General features: G+C 41.5%; 1 protein-coding gene across 1 annotated transcript in view; it reads right to left on the reverse strand.

Annotated features, from left to right (window-relative positions):
- Positions 1-16,455, reverse strand: part of LOC147685062 (GTPase IMAP family member 8-like) — a 248,397-nt gene that overhangs the window by 189,510 nt on the left and 42,432 nt on the right. The window contains exon 2 of the mRNA XM_086939754.1: positions 12,725-13,824. Within this exon, the coding sequence (XP_086795880.1) occupies positions 12,725-13,819 (1,095 nt within the window). The 5' untranslated portion in view covers positions 13,820-13,824. The remainder of the gene's footprint in view (positions 1-12,724; positions 13,825-16,455) is intronic.

Consider the following 16,455-nt stretch of genomic DNA (forward strand, 5'->3'; position numbering starts at 1 on the left):
AGTCAGGGAAGAGTGCAAAATCATCCTTACTGATAATTTTGAAAGAAGCATGTTAGGGTACAGGTGGACAGTACTAAAACACCTGCATACATAACCTCTGCCCCTAATACTGACACATATGGCACCCTTCCCCTGGTGTGCCACCCACCCCTACTAGAACCGGTAGTGGTTTGTTTCAACAGGTGTACCCCTTTGATGGAAGGTGACACTGGAGGGTCTCCTGTAGCTAAGAAGGCCTGCAGACACAGCCACAATCCACTTGACCGTTGTAGTCTAGCAAGCCCCAGCAAAAATATTGCCTTCAATTCTTCTTGATTTCCATTAAGAAGAGGGATGCAGCGGATTCTTTTCCAGTGACATTTGCAGTTTTACCTGTTAGAGAAAGAAATCCAGCCCAGACTTAGCGAGGGCTGTTACAACTTTAAGCTAACTAATGTACCAAAATTGGGGAGGAATGTTCACAGGACAGGGAGTCTCTACATAATATAGTTTTACATTGGTTAAAGGGCCTTAATCAGTGTAATCAGATCATTATGCAAGACAATCTGAGTGCCTTTAGAAACTCCTCAGAGCGTGAGCCGTCCAACACTATCAATGTGTTGGTGGTTTCCAGGGAGATCCATAATGGTTTACTAGCAACTGACACACCGGATATCCAAATCATAGACACTGGAATCCAGTTTGCATGTTGGTAGTATTATTAGGAGAGTCAGTTATTCACACCCATGGAAGGGTATCATCAGAAGAGAACTACTGTTAATAGGTGTGGACTGACTGCAATCCATAGTCACACAAGCTACCCCTGTTGCGGTGCCCATAAAGGCTACCCCAAGTAGTTTTGCTGTCTCCATAGGTAGCAGAGGCAGATGCTGTTTTAGTGGTTAGGGACTGTCACTTGGGCATTGCACTGACACAGGGGATAAATACAGATTCTCTTGTGTAATGTGATTGGCTTACAAAGTAAGCTGGATGACCCATTATGGAGCAATTATATACATTCTTTCCATCTCTGCTATTCCAGGAGACCCAGGCCATGGAGCTGCGTCCTAGATCAGGCTTTGCGAACTTTTTTAGTGGACTGGCTCACTTCTTCCTTTGGACGCCACTTTGAGGGCCTATGGGTCAAAATCTCCATTAATTGAAATATTGCATTTTTTCAAGCAGAGTCGCCAGATGCCTTAGGGCTGTCTGCAAGGGTTAGTAAATGAGCCCCTATTCTTATTGGGTACCAATTAAGCATGGGCAAATTTTGCGAATCTGGCGTTCGCGAATTTTGTGAATTTGCGAACTCGTAATCCGCAAAATCCGTGAATTCTCGCGAATTTACGGATTTTATTTTTTTGTGTTCGCAATGGTTTCTGCCAGTTCGCGAGGATTTTGTACCAGTTCGCGATTGCGAACTTACTTGTCGGCACGCAACGGTCGTGACTATGTTGTTTCTACGTCCTGTTCATCATCACAGGTTCACAGCACCCTCTGTTTCAACACTGCCACCCTCTGTTTCACCCATGCCACCCTCTGGTTCATCATCATCACTGTAGATTATGGGGGGAAAAAGAAAGCACACCTGCCCTGCTTCAACTGACATGAATTAATTTGGGGTTGATTTATTATTGTGTCACTGTTTTAAAATTACAGTCTGCACCTGCTTCCTTATCTGTAATTTGCTTTCTGTTGCAGTGCAATTTTTTTTCCAGGACCTTTGTGGCCTACTTGTAGCTATTCTATGATCCGGCTGTGAGGGTCAGAGCAGGGTCATACAATTGTTGCAACTAGCAAATGAACTCTGGAGGGGCCCCAGTCAGGAAGCACTACAGGGAATAGTTACTAATGATGAATTTGAACTTGTGCACCTGCTGCTGAGTGCTTTCAGTTTAGCAAAACTCATTTTTCTGCAGAACAGCAAATGTAATGCCCCAAACAAACTTACTTGTGAAAGTTTATTTCTAATCCAAAAGTGATCCAAAGAAAGTCAAAAGGCCTCAAATCCAAAAAAGGGCAGGCAAATGTCAACCTGAGGAGTTATTCTGAAAAAATCATCATTTTCAGAAGGTCTATGCTGCTTGCTAGTGGATTTCTTGTGCGGAATTGCAAATTTTGTAATTTCGCGAGTTCGAGATTGTTGCTGCCCGCCGCAACTACATGTTCGCAATTGCGAACTTACACCGCACGCTGCAAAATTGTATCACCAAGAAAAAAAAATCCACTGCGTGCGAATTTGCGGATTTTCGGTAAATTCGCGAGCGAATTTACCGAAAATCCGCAAAATCCGCGAGCGTAACGGATTTTCCGCCCATGCTTAGTACCAATCACCCCTCTCCTATATTGTTCATCCTTGAGAATGATCTAGAGTCCTTGCCGTATGAATTAAAGCTCATTATCGGGGTATTTTTTTTCAACACCTTCTGGCACTTGGATTACTTCTCGCTGGTAACCAAAACTGTGGACTGTGTCCTTGGTATCCTGGGATTGAACGCCCCTCCCTTAAAAGCATGCCCTGCAGTGGCCACAAAATTGGCCTTGTTCACTATCTCACATAGGGTTCTGGCATGTAATGGCAGGACAGATTCCGACCAGATTAGGGTTTATACATTCACCAGGAGCCTAACCATAAGGAGTATTGGCTATATATTGTTATCTATCAACTTATGGGCATGGCTGGTGGACTTTTGTGTCACTGTTAGGCTAGAAAGTGATCACAATCCTCTCCACCTAACACTTAAAGAAGGGCTGTAGGAGACTTTGGATCAGACAGATAATCCTGGTATGTAATCCTTGGGAATTCCAAGAGGGGCCTGAAGTGGCTTAAAATAAATTGTTGACCTATTGTCCTACCTATTGACCTATTGCTTTTATTTGCAATCTTTATGGTATTTTTCTTTTTCCATATGAGCAAGTTGATATAAACGGCATTCTCTATTAATGAGAATGTCGTTTATATCAACGTACTCATATGGAGAAAGAACAATACCTTTCATGGCCACTTCTTCTCCTCTCCAAGCCGTCTCTTTGAGGTGGAGGGGTGGGTGCCAGTACCCACAAGAGAGCTACCTATGAATCCACCCCCTGGTTCTCTAAAGTCTGCAGACAGGCCAAATCAAGCCTACTGACAGCCAACAGATCTCTATGCCCCCAGCAGATACGCGAGGCAAAGAACTTGTATAAAAAGGTGTTAGAGGCCATTAAAAAGAGAAGGCCTGTGCAAAATTGGCAGAATTTGCTAGAAGGTTCCAAAAGGAAGGATGGTTCCTACTTTTGCCATATAATTGCTCATGAGAGTTTGGAATTTCAAACTCTTTCTGCCCACCACATTCAACAACAGATCTGCAACAAACACTAAGTAATCTTTACTCAACGCCCTCCCTAGCTCGGTTGCCTTCTAGCCCTGCCCTTAACCCGCAAGATAAAGCAGCAGACTCAGTGATGTTCGAAACTATTACTTTTTCTATGGAGGATACTAAGAAAGTGATTTTGCCTCTAAAACTGGGGACAGCACAGGGATTAGACCTTATTCCTGGCAACTTGTAACATTATGGGCCCCATATATCAATATCCAGTCCAATTCCATGACAATGATGCTCCTCTCCCTGATTCAAGGAGAGAAGCAATGAATATTCAAATTTTCAAAAAGGGTTCCAGATCTGTTCCGAGTAATTACAGGCCTAATAGCCATATTGAGATCATGCAAAAGGTGTTTTGGCCAACCTCCATGTGTGGGCTACCAACTTTGATGTCCTCTCACTATTCGAGGACAGGTAAAGGTGCAAGTTAGGAACTGTGGCCCATGTCTGTTCCAGTACAGACCATCACCTTTTCTAATTCTTTTTCATTAATCATTCTAGATATTGACATAACATATTTGTTCTGTGATACACTTGTATCCTTTGAAAGGATGAAAACGCTATTAACTCTGATGTGAAACATACAAACAAACACATTTCTATACTTTATTAAAATAGACTGGAGTTGATGTGATTGTTTGTTACAAACACATCAACCTTTTTGTACACTTTCATTGATGTATAATTGTATGTGGTCAGTGTCACATTGGGGGACACATTGCACTAATTGTTTGTTGTCTTTTTGATTTTTAGTATGGATGTAATAACCAATGAGATAAAATTGTTCTTCATTTACTATGTTTGTGGTGGTCTTTGGGAATTTATTGAAACTAAAGCATTCATTGCGAGAGTTTATTTAACCTCCTGAATACATATTGAGAACTAAATGATGCCAATGAGAACCACTGTGGCATATAAATTGACTAGTGGGCCTGCCACACTTAGGTAGCCCTTTAAACCATGTCTCAGGTCTGCCATCATAGCATGTGTGTAGTTTTAAACGTCCAATTCTACTTGGAAAAATAAACATTTTGCCAATTCTAAAACTCCCTTTTTAATAAATATGAATCACCCAAGCATAGGCCCTAAGCAACTCATAAGATGGGGTGCATTATATCTAAAACTATGGGCATGTACTTCTAAGTTTTACATGTACTGGTAGTGAAAACTCACAGATTTGTTTTTCACTACTGTGAGGACAACCTCTCCCATAGGATAAACATTGGGCTATTTTATAACATGTATTAAGTGATAAATTGTTTGGGAACCAGTAGAAATATCATGTGTGGGGTCTAAAGAACTGTAATTTTAAATCCTCCTTAATGGTAAAGTTGTATTTTAGGTCACAATTCTGAAAATACCACTTTTAGAATGTTGGCATTTGCTGTTCTTAGTAGTTGGAGCCTGTTTCTTGGGTCACATGACTAGGTGTAGTTGGTGTTTGGCCTTTATGTATTCTTCCCAGATAGTACCAAGAAGGAGGGCTAGACATTGGCTGGATGGGACATCCCGGAAGGATGGGAGGGGCGAAGTTGTGTACAGCCCCAATTGCACTGAAAAGGAATTACTTCACCACACACACAAAGAATTTCACACTAGATTGTCATGACTCCACACATCCTGGGACAAGGCATGTAGGCAGAAAATTCCTAAACCATCTGTGGGCGGGAAACTCCAGAAGTTTCTTTCACTTCAAAGCTGGCACCAGATATAAAAATAAGGACAGTTAGACATACTCTTCAGTTCGCTTCTGGGCTTGCAGAAGGCTCCCAGAGGACTGTCCTGCTGCCTGCAGCCTGCTGTGTACTTCATAGGACTGACTTGCTGCTCCCTAAGTCTGAAAGTAAGCAGAGACTGGGCTCAATCTCCTTTGTGTAACCGAACCGCGCTCCTTTGAGATCGACCACATCTTTCGTCTTTGCCCTGTTTTCATGCAACCAGATGTCCGTGGTTGGTGCTTTGATCTCTTAAGCACTATTTTTCACTTTAAACTTTAAAAATATTAACTCTAGTTCTAGTGATTAAGTTTTTCATGTTTTGGTGTCAAATAATTTATTAAATGTTCCTCTATTTTTCAAAATTGGTAGGGATCCTACTTGTGTTGTTTTTCACTTTCTTACTGCCTAAGTACGGCAGAAATACTGAGTTGAATCAGACTGCTTTTGTGTCAAGCTTTCTGAGGGTTAAGCACATTTTTTTGTGACTTTTGTGGGTCACTCTGACAAGGATTGTAGCTGTTGCTTGGGCATGAATCTCATCCCCTCAACCAACGTAGTTGCCACCATTGCACTGGATCACTCCTCTTTTGGCATCTCATGATCACCCACCCCCGCTCATTATTCAGTCTCACCTCTTGACCAGTTTCATTGTAGGTATCCTGGTAGTTAGGTGGACTATTTTCAAGAGGTACTTCCTCTCACTACATCATGACCACAGAAATCTTGTTTTCACTGTTAATCTCCTCTTTCAAAATCAACAGACTGATGCATTATTTAAACCACAAAAATATCATCTTCTTTCTAGAAACTAGACACTTGGATATATCTCTCCTGCAGGAAACACATTTGACAGTGGAGGAAGGTGAGAAGCTTTACAGAGATTTGGTCAGGAAGGTGTTTCACGCACACAATGTTGAAAGTTGTGCAACTCATTACGACTACCCACTTAGTCATAGGAAACCGAGGGTGGACGTATTCATTCACAAATATTTGCCTGTAAAGGTACTGAAGAAGTAGACAGATTCGGGAGGCAGGTTTACGTTGATCAAACTCAAAATCAAAGGCATATTTTTGGCGGTGGGATGTGTGTACACCCATGTGGAGCACATATCTGACTTCCTTGTCCCCATAGAACTAAAGTGTTCGTTGGAGGTGATTGGAATGTGAGTATTAACTCTGTCCTGAATAGATAAGAAAAACCCAATGTTAGACATGACAAGGGTAGATGCAAATTACACAACATCATTCCTTGGCAGCTGTTACACCCACAGAATGAGGACTACACATTCACTTCCTGTCCCCACTGTACACAAACAAGAATTTACTATTTCTTAATGGCTTTAAATTTAGCACACCACCTGGTGTCTTCCACTATATTTGATTATGAAGTTTCTGACCATGACTTGATAAAGATTGAGTTGGACCTCAAAACAATCAAACTGCATCACGGCTCATGGCGCATGAACATTTTTAGATATAGGGGACCAAGGACAACAAATACCTCTGCTCTTACCTACAGTCACACTTAGATACTAAGCTGGAACACTGATATCTGCTTAGACCTATTGGAGGGGGGGTGGGAAGCTTACCTTTGGTGGCAATTAATGAGGGACTCAGGTTTGGCTAAACGAGAAGCGCATCAATCACAAACACTCCCACAAGTCCTTATTCCATGCTCACAGTTGCCTATGCACAATCCTCAACACAGGCTACCCTACTTGCCTTAACTAAAGCAAAATATGACAAGAATATCCTTAATGCACAGAGAGAATGCAGACAGACAGTTGGAACATCTTATTAAGCAATGGGACTCTGACATGAACCTACCCAACCTACTGAATGCACAATCAGATTTGCTGACTAATCCCCTAGACATGCTTTCAGAATTTCAGGTTCATTTTACTTCAGAGAGGCAGAAATCTCTAGAAGTGGAAAATGTATTTATGAACGACTTGCCCATAGCAAAATTGACTATGCCACAGAGGGATCTGTTAGACGTTGACATTACAGGGGATGAGGGAGAGGCAGCTATAGATGGTATGGCATCAAGCAATTCACCTGAGGAGGACAGGTATCCAATAGAATTATACAAAAGCCCTAAACACCTGATAGTTCTGCTGTTAATATCAGCCTTTGGAGAAATATTGAGGACTGGGCACATTTTAGATACATTTAACAGAGCCAGACTCTCTTTAATTTTGAAACCCAGAAAATATCTGCTTACCTTCCCAAGTTACAGGCCCAGTTTGCTTATCAATACAGATGTTAAACTTCTTGCAAGAGTTATAACAAATAGACATTTGAAAATTATTCCTATACTCATCCATCCAACACAGGTGGGGTTTGTTTCCACTTGCATCTCAACTAATCTCCTTCGTACCCTCTTATACCTTTTATGACAAGTGTGGAATGATGCTGACAAGAAGGTCTTGTTGTTCTTAGATGCTGAAAAGGCATTTAACCACACTAATTAGGGTTATCTATTTCACATAAATTGAATGCATGGTCAATTTATGCAATAAATTCACCACCGTGGTCAAGGGTCTGTATAGCGAACCTTCAGCATTTGTTTCTAGTGTGTGGGACATAATTTAACTTACTTCTTTACGCACTGGGACTTGCAGCAATGGTGCCCTTTACCTCCTTATTATTCCTGATCACTTTGAAACCCTTGGACTTTGCAGTTAGAAGGGAGAACAATGTCTCAGGGATTCCAACAGTCAAGAGTTACCATAAAGCCTTTGAATATGCAGATGATGTATTGATAACCCTGTCTCGCCCACTGGCTCCTTTACATGGACTGATGGACGTCATTAACTAATTCTCATGTTTTTCAGGCTATCACAGTTAACTGATCCAAGTGTGAGCCCCTTCCTATGCCCTCCTCCACCACACACAATGTTAGACCCTTCACCATTCACATGAAAGTAATTAAAACTGAATTTCTTGAGGATATTCATAAACCAGGGTCTCGAAAACAAGGGGCAGGACAACAATATTCCTCTATTAGGCAAGCCAACAGCAGATTTCCAACAATGGAAGGGTTTACGACTTTCAATCTGGAGAAAAGTTCAAGTTGTCAAAATGTTTACTGGCCTCTCACGTTTAACAGGTATTGGGAGAAACAGCATTTACAGCATGCTTTACATTGCATGTCATTACAACGCAATCGTTACAACAACCGCGTAGTTACATCGCGAACCATTACAAGTTGTTACACCAAATTGCGATAGGGGGCAGAAGGTGTTGGATTTACAGTCCAACACCTTCCATGCTGTTGCACAACCTGGAGTAGGAATAGTAAATTATAATATTCCTAAGCAAAGAGAGCCCCCTACAGAAAGTCGTTGTAATGACTTGAAATGCAATGGTTCGCAATGTAACAATGCGGTCGTTGTAACAACCACGTTGTAAAGGCATGTGATGTAAAGCATGCGTAGTATAGAAATATATTTGGTATTGGGGATGCTCTCGCTAATATTCCCTATTTCCCTTCTCTTAGACCTAAGAAAACATATATTGGGGTTTATTTGGGAGGATGACAAACTGAGACTGATATGCCAAAAATTCGACCAGTGACAACAGCAGGGGGACTTTGCTTACCCAACATGGAATGTTATTGTTTGGCTCATCAAATTCCAATTCTACATTTAGGCTCAAAACCCATACAGAAACCGCACTTTGGTCTCACAAGGAAAGACAAATGCTCAACTTACCAGGGGGACTGACTATATAATACACATATCAATGGCCCCCCTCCCTGTGGCAGGAAATCCTTTGATCCCTACTCTAAATGTGCATGGTAACATGCACACAAGTTGTTACAGACTTATAGTCTTTTATATAGTAATTGTTGGACCTGGTCCTTTTTGTAGGGTCACTCCCAAACATTCTGCCTTTCTCCTACTTTTTGCTGAATTTGTTTGGTTGATTGTTGGATTCTTTGCACTTTACCACTACTAACCAGCGCTAAAGTATATGACAACATTAGCTTATAACTAGTTGACATACCTAATGTTCTAATAAGTCCCTAGTACATTATACTACATGTGCCCAGGGGCTGTAAATTAAATGCTACTAGCGGGCGTGCAGCACTGAATCTGCCACTCACTTAAGTAGCCCTTTAAACATGTCTCAATCCTGCCATTTTGGAGCCTGTGTGTAAAGTTTTAAAGTGCCATTTCGACATGGCAAAATAAACCTTTTGCCAGGCTCTAAACTGTCATTGTTAATACATATAAATCAACCCTAGGGTAGGCCACGGCTAGCACAGAGGGTAGGGTACAATATTTTTTTTAAGTTGGAAAGGTACTTTTTGGTTTTACATGTCCTGGTTGTGAAAAACTCTTGCATTTGTTTTTCACTACTGCAAGGCCTATCTCTCCTGTTGGATAACATTGGAGTTGCTTTATTACATTTTCTAAGTGTAATTTCCAAATGGGATGAGAACAACAGTTCATGTTTGATGTTTTTGTAATCACAATTTAAAATCCTAACTTATGGTGAAGTCGGATTTCAAATTGCAATTCTGAATATGTCACCTATAGAAAGTTGCCAAGCGTGTATTTTCTTACCTTAGCCTTGTGATGCATGCAGTCTGTCTCTGGCTCACATGACTCAGTATAAATGACAGTTGGGCTTTGCGTATTCCTCTTAGACAGTCACACACAATGGGAGCATAAGTGTGAATGGGTGTGCCATCACTGGCAGGATGGGAGGGAGGAGATGGGCACACCCTTACTTACACTTGAATAGCTTGTGTCCTATCTTCACAAAAAGGACTGCATACCCCCTGCAGTTAGTCTGTAGCTATGGCAGGGAAGGCCCTTGGGTATCTGTGCACTTCAAAAGCATGTTTCTAGAAGCTTTTACCCATTACAAAAGCTCAACTGCATATATATAAAAGAGGGCACACAGACACCAAACCCTCAGGACAATTCTGGAACTTTAATTTTTCTGCAAGGATGAGGGGCGTCTGTGCTGCTACAAGAATTTCCAGTCTGCTGGGCAGCTGTTCTAAAGAAACTGCAGCCCTGTTGTGCTGACCTGTTGCCCTCTTGCCTGGGGAAGAAAATTGGACTTGCAAATCCATCATCAGCCTAGGACCCCATAGCGACTCAAACAGCTAGTCTGCTGACTTCCTCATATAAGCCTCAGGAATATAACAGGCTCCCCAACAACTTCTGGACCCATCTTCAGCGAGTTCCTGACCCTCAAGTGATGGACCCCTGGTCCTGAATTCTTGGTGTGACTCTCATGCGCGTGAAATCAAGATTCCAGTCTCTTTACGACTGCAAACAGGACACCTTCAACCAGAATCGCGTTGCTCGCACTGAAATTCAGTGCAAGCTGCCACCAGCCTGCCTCCTCGCACAGCAGTAACAACGGCCTATGGAAAACTGCTAATGTGAAGTACCAGTCTGCCTGTCCGCGACGCCAGACCTGCCCTTCGCGCCATGCTAATCACCACCTATGGCGCTCTCCTTGTTCCCGGTGACCCACTCCAATGCAAACACGACTCCTGACAAAAAACGTGAGAAGGTAAAATTTCAGTGGAACTAATCTCGGACTGTATCCAACATGCACTCAGCCCCGGTCGGTCTGACCTTTTGACTTTGAGCCGGTCCAGCCAAGCAAATGTTCCAGGTGGTGCTTTGATGCTTTTTAGGTTCTATTTCACAGTTTATCCTTCAAAAATTCATAACTAGGGCTTATGGTTTTACTGTAATATTTTCTTTCACATTTCCACCTGTATTTCTCCTTATTTCTTTTTTGGTCAACTTAGTGGGAATTATCAGTATTTGTTTTGTGTTTTGAGGCTAAACGGAGTGGTAAAATATTTAGTTTTTTAACTGATAAACATGCACTCATATTTCAATGCCTTTAACGTTTTAGCACATTAAAAGCCAAATATAATAGAAAACTATTCGAAAATGTAAATATTACCACTATGTACATATATATGGTAACATATGTCTGTATTTAATGAAATTTCATCCAGTTGTTTAACTCCTCATGCAGTCTATCTGTTAAGCTAATGGTCTGTAATTCATGAAGGACAGCATGAAGAGTTGCTTACAAGAAGCACAGTTTTCTGCCTTTTTCAGCTTTTGAAATAAATACAGACAGGAAATACATTGTTTTCTTTTTCTTTTATCCGTAAAAATCAGTAAAATCAGAAAACTGGTAGCCTTATTCATAACTCCAGTGCTACTGATTGGATCTTTGTTGTTTTGGTCCTGTTTTGTTTATTAAACTAAGCTCTATTTTGTAACCCAGTGTTGGATTTGTTTGTGTGGTGTTTTCACAGTTTTACTATTTGAAGTGTTGCACAAATACTTTACACATTGCCTCTAAGTTAAGCCCAACTGTTCTATGCCAAGCTCCCAGGGGATTTAGCACAGTTTAATCTGAGGTTTTCTTGTCCCTTACCCTAACAAGAATAGTGTTTCAGCAGCTGAGCAGGCTCACACCCCAGTCAACCACTAACCCAATTTCTAACATTAAGGCACCATTTTGTTTTAATAATAATATCCATATTGAAGAAGATGAACTTAAAATGTGTTTAAAGAGTGTAAATGTACTCTTCTGGATGATATGCTAGAGGACAGATCTCTTAAATCTTTTCCGGACCTAGGTCACTCACACCACTTACCACCCTCACAACTATGGCACCAAACACAGCTTGCACCTGGGTTGAGAGCAATAATTACTTGCAATTTCATATCATTTTTCAGAAATTCCACATAATTACACAAAAACTAAGTATGTGAATTTTGCACACCCCTACAATGAAGCCATGAACAGTCTTTGGTAATACATTCAAATGGTGATCTACTAATCTGGTCCATCAGGATCCCTTAAGCAGACACAAAGCGTTATAGTCCAGAGTAATATGTGCCTCATTTGGATGGTGGTCAAACCTCAACCGATGGGCCATCAGTGGAAATCCAACTGACATACTGCAGAGCGGTCCGACCGATGCATTATGATGTGTTCGGTCGACCACATCGGTCATTGGTAATATAGTATTCCCTACAATAGGGGTGGTGCCAGCATAGGCACTACAGTGGGATTTCCATTATCCTTTATGACAGCCTTTCCATCGCGGTACGACAGCCATGGAAAGGCTGTCTGAAAGGTAATTTCAGGGCCCCTGGCAGGGACCCTTTTTCCCCGGGGTCTCTGCCATAAGGCTTGGAGGGCACCTGTGGTGCCCCCAAACATGTATACCCCGTGTGGGCCAGGCACTTGTTTCCATTGTGGTTTGTGCTGCTGCCCTTTTCGGCCCGCAGCACAAGCCACAATGGAAAAAGCCATGATTCAGACCGACTACCTGGCAGTCGCATCATAATTTGTCGGGTGGGACTGCCAACTACTTGCCGTTTGGTCACACTCCCTCTGTGATGGCGGTCCCATCGTAATTGGGCCCTATGACACAAACTAGATCTATTCAGTCCATAGTGTCAAAGTCTGTTTCAACACATAGTAACACTATTTGTGAATACCAATTGCCAGAGAGCATGCAGTAGTAATGCTGGAATGTGCTTCAGATATAGTAATCACTTATGCATACATATGACGTTTTAATAAATACATACAGAAAACACGACTGATAGAAGTGAATTGAACAAGGGAATAGGACCTTCTCTTTAAACAACAGACCATATTTTTGGGAATGACAACTGGCCTATTTCTGTGTATGACCAAACAATTATACTTTCTCATGTTTTCATAATGTCTTACCTTTTCATCGCCTTTCACCTTATTTTCATACGGGTTCTTTGTATTTGTTTTAAATGTGTTTGATTTCACGTTTTCGCTCACCTGTATGTTTTTTTTAACAGCTCTACCCGATACTGTTTCTGATTTTTTCAAAAAGTTTGTAGTATGTGGTTTATTGTTCTCTTCATTTGCATTTTTGACATATCGTTCTTCACTATGAATCTGTATTTTGTCATAGCGTTGTTTGTTACTTTGATCTATTATGCTCCTTTGTGTTCCAGATATCTTTTTTTTGGTCCCTTCTTTCAAATCGCATTTCTTAGCCTCTTCAAACTTTGTGTTTTTGTTTATTTCAGGTTTACATTTTTCTGATGTGCCTCTTTCTGATTGTGAGCGCTGAGTCCTGTTACCTGGAAACATCTCACTAGAGTAGCACGATCTTTTGTTCTGCTCGACCATCCTGTCAATCATGGTGAGAAGCTCCTTGGCCTGCTCCTTCTGTATCGTTGGTGGTGCTTTGTTATTAATTGCGTAATATCGTTTTCCACATTTTTCAGTCAACTCCCGCAGACTTCTTTTGCATGGTTTGTTCAAGCATTCATGTATGGAGACAGCTTCTAAATTGTCTTTTCTTGTCAGCAGGACTAGCATGTACCCCATGGCGTGAGGGCCAAAAGTTTCCTCAATTTTCTCAATGGTTTCCTTTTCTTCCTTTGTGTAAGGACCAATCGCTATCACTAATAAAATAGCGTGGTATCCAGGTGTTGTTAGAATGCTCTTCCGGATTTCGTGTACAGTCTGCTCCTCAGTAAGCTCTGTGTGAAAAAAGCCGGGTGTGTCAGTCACGACAACATTCCTCCCTTCCCACCTCACTGACCCCTTCATGCTGACTTTGCCTGCTAAAGTAGTAAAAACTGAGGATTCAAATGTACTCTGACCCAGGATGGTATTTCCTGTCGCACTCTTTCCAGCTCCTGTTTTTCCCACAAGAAGGATGCGCAGTTCAGATTCTCCGCCATTTCTGTCACACATCATGGGATCTAATAAAAAAAAACATCATAAACAAATTTTAAACACTCACTGTTGAAAGGTGTACTTATAACCTGAAATGGCAATGCATGCATCTACTGTGAATCGCGACGAAGTAACCAGGCACTTGCATTAGTGTTGCATGTAAAGCAAGAAAACATCCAGCAATAAAGGTAATGCCGCCGATCTTTAAATTGTCATTAAGACCACATATTGCTCAGGGCCTCCACTTTCTGAGGCACTGATATAGAGATCATAAATGATAAAAAGAAATTTATAAACCATAGTCTACCTGTTAAGAAGATCTTCAGAAGGGAGCTTTTTCAACCGCAGTCTCCTGTCAGCCCGTCATAGACCCTTTATTTTCATGCAAAAAAACCCAGATGTGGACCAGCAATCAAACTCGGGCACATTATGCAACTTTCAAAAGTCAGGAATAGCTCCTATGCTGGAAACGTACCGACCTACAAGATGTTGTTTGATCCTAACCTTTTATCACCAAAATCATACATTGCCAGCATAAAGAGTACAGAATTGATGGTCATTTCATAGTTAAGAAGCCAAACAAATGTGCCAGGTCAGTAAAGGCTCTAGCTTCTGCATTAGAGACAGTTGAATACCCACCCGACCCTATGATCCCTACCTCTGCAGAGGGAATCTGTGTATCTTCAGTGGAGTTGCTATTGTCAGTCCATTAAAAACAGTGGTCCTTTCCCAAAAATGCACCCTTTATGATGCACCTGCTCATCAAAGTATTTTGGGTCATATTTATGAACCCAGTTGTGTCACACTTGCACCACGCAACATGGAGCATGGGCGAATCAACTAAAAAATGAGATTTATGAAGCCACGCATAGTCACTATGCATTGCCCTGAATGGCTTCATAAACCAGGAGTAACGCAACTCAGCGCAAATCAAAGCATTGCATTACTTTTCCCTAGGAAGGCATTTCATGAGTGTTGAGTGTGTGTTTCCATGCAAATAACATGGATTTTGATGCATTCCCAGATTTACCAGAAATGGTACACACAGGATTGAATCAAAAAGATATGCCTTCTCAAGGGAGGCATAACAAGGAGAAATATTTTCATTTCACCTTGTTACTTCCTCTTTCTATGTGTACTGCATTCTGCACTTCGATAGAGGAATGTGCCTCAGGGGATTAGTTTTATGCAGGTTCAGTGTCCTTTACTGCACAAAAACAACACATGCATGCTTGAACTATGATGCAAGGTTGAATGCATTGGTGCTCGGCAGCCAAAACAATTTGCCAGTACCCATGCAGTTATAAAATCACCCACGCACTACCTTTACACTGCTCCAATCACGGAGGTACTACCACAGTACTATTCTTATAGCGAAGTACTTATAAAATCACTGAGGCACTTTCTATGTACTCCTGTAGTCCGCCAGATATTACCCCTGAACTCATGCAATCACACAGGAATTACTTATGTATTCCTCTAATCCCCCACACATTATCTTTGTAGTCATGCAATCACCAATGCATTAGCTACACACTGGTTCAATCACCCATGCACTACCCTTGCTTTCCTCCAATAACTGTGTCAGGATCTATGCACTCTTCCAATCACTTACACAGCACCCATGCACTTATAAAATCACTCAAGCAATCCTTATGCACTTATGCAATCACCCAGGCAAAACCCTAGTACTCCTCCAATCAAAAAAGGCAGTATCTTTGTTTTCATGCACTCACCCAGGCACTACCCCTGCACTCCTTGAATCACGCAGCCACTACCCCTGCAGTCCTTTGATCACACAGCCACTACCCATGTACTTAGAAAATTATCCAGGCACTACCTTTGCACTCTTTAAATCACGGTGGCACTATCCTTGTAATTATGTAACCACTAAGCCAGTGCTCATGCAGTTTTAAAATCACCCAGGCACTACCTTGACAATTGTCCAGTCACTCAGACACTACCATAGTACTACTCCAATTACCCAAGCAGTACCCATGCAGTTATAAAATCAACCAGGCACTTCCTATCTACTCCCGGAATCCCCCAGATATTACACCTTAACTAGTGCAATCACCCAGTCATAACCTATGTAGTCTTCTAATCATCAGAAATTCCGCCTGCACTCATGCAATCACCAATGTATTAGCTATACACTAGTTCAATCACCCAGGCCCTACCCTTGCACTCCTCCAATCACTGTATCAGGATCTATGCACTCCTCTAATCACTTTGCCAGTACCCATGCAGTTATAAAATCACCCAGGCACTACCTTTACACTCCTCCAATCTCTAAGGCTCTACCACAATACTACTGTAATCATCCAGACAGTAGTGATTCACTTATAAAATCACCAATGCACTTTCTATGTACTCCTGTCATCCCCCAGATATTATCCCTGCACTCATTAAATCACCCAGGCACTTCCTATGTTCTTCTTTAATCCTCTATACATTACCCTTGCACTCATGCAATCACTAATACTTTAGCTACACACTGATTCAATCACTGAGGCACTATCCTTGCACTCCTCCGTTCCTATGAACTCCTCCAATCACTTAGGGAGTGCCCATGTACTTATAAAAACACTCAGGTATTACCTAAACTTTTCTTTGTTTTCAGATATTTACCATTATTAGTAATACAGATTGAGTAT

The sequence above is a fragment of the Lissotriton vulgaris genome, chromosome 10, assembly GCF_964263255.1.
Source record: "Lissotriton vulgaris chromosome 10, aLisVul1.2, whole genome shotgun sequence".
In the NCBI taxonomy this organism is placed as follows: Eukaryota; Metazoa; Chordata; class Amphibia; order Caudata; family Salamandridae; genus Lissotriton; species Lissotriton vulgaris.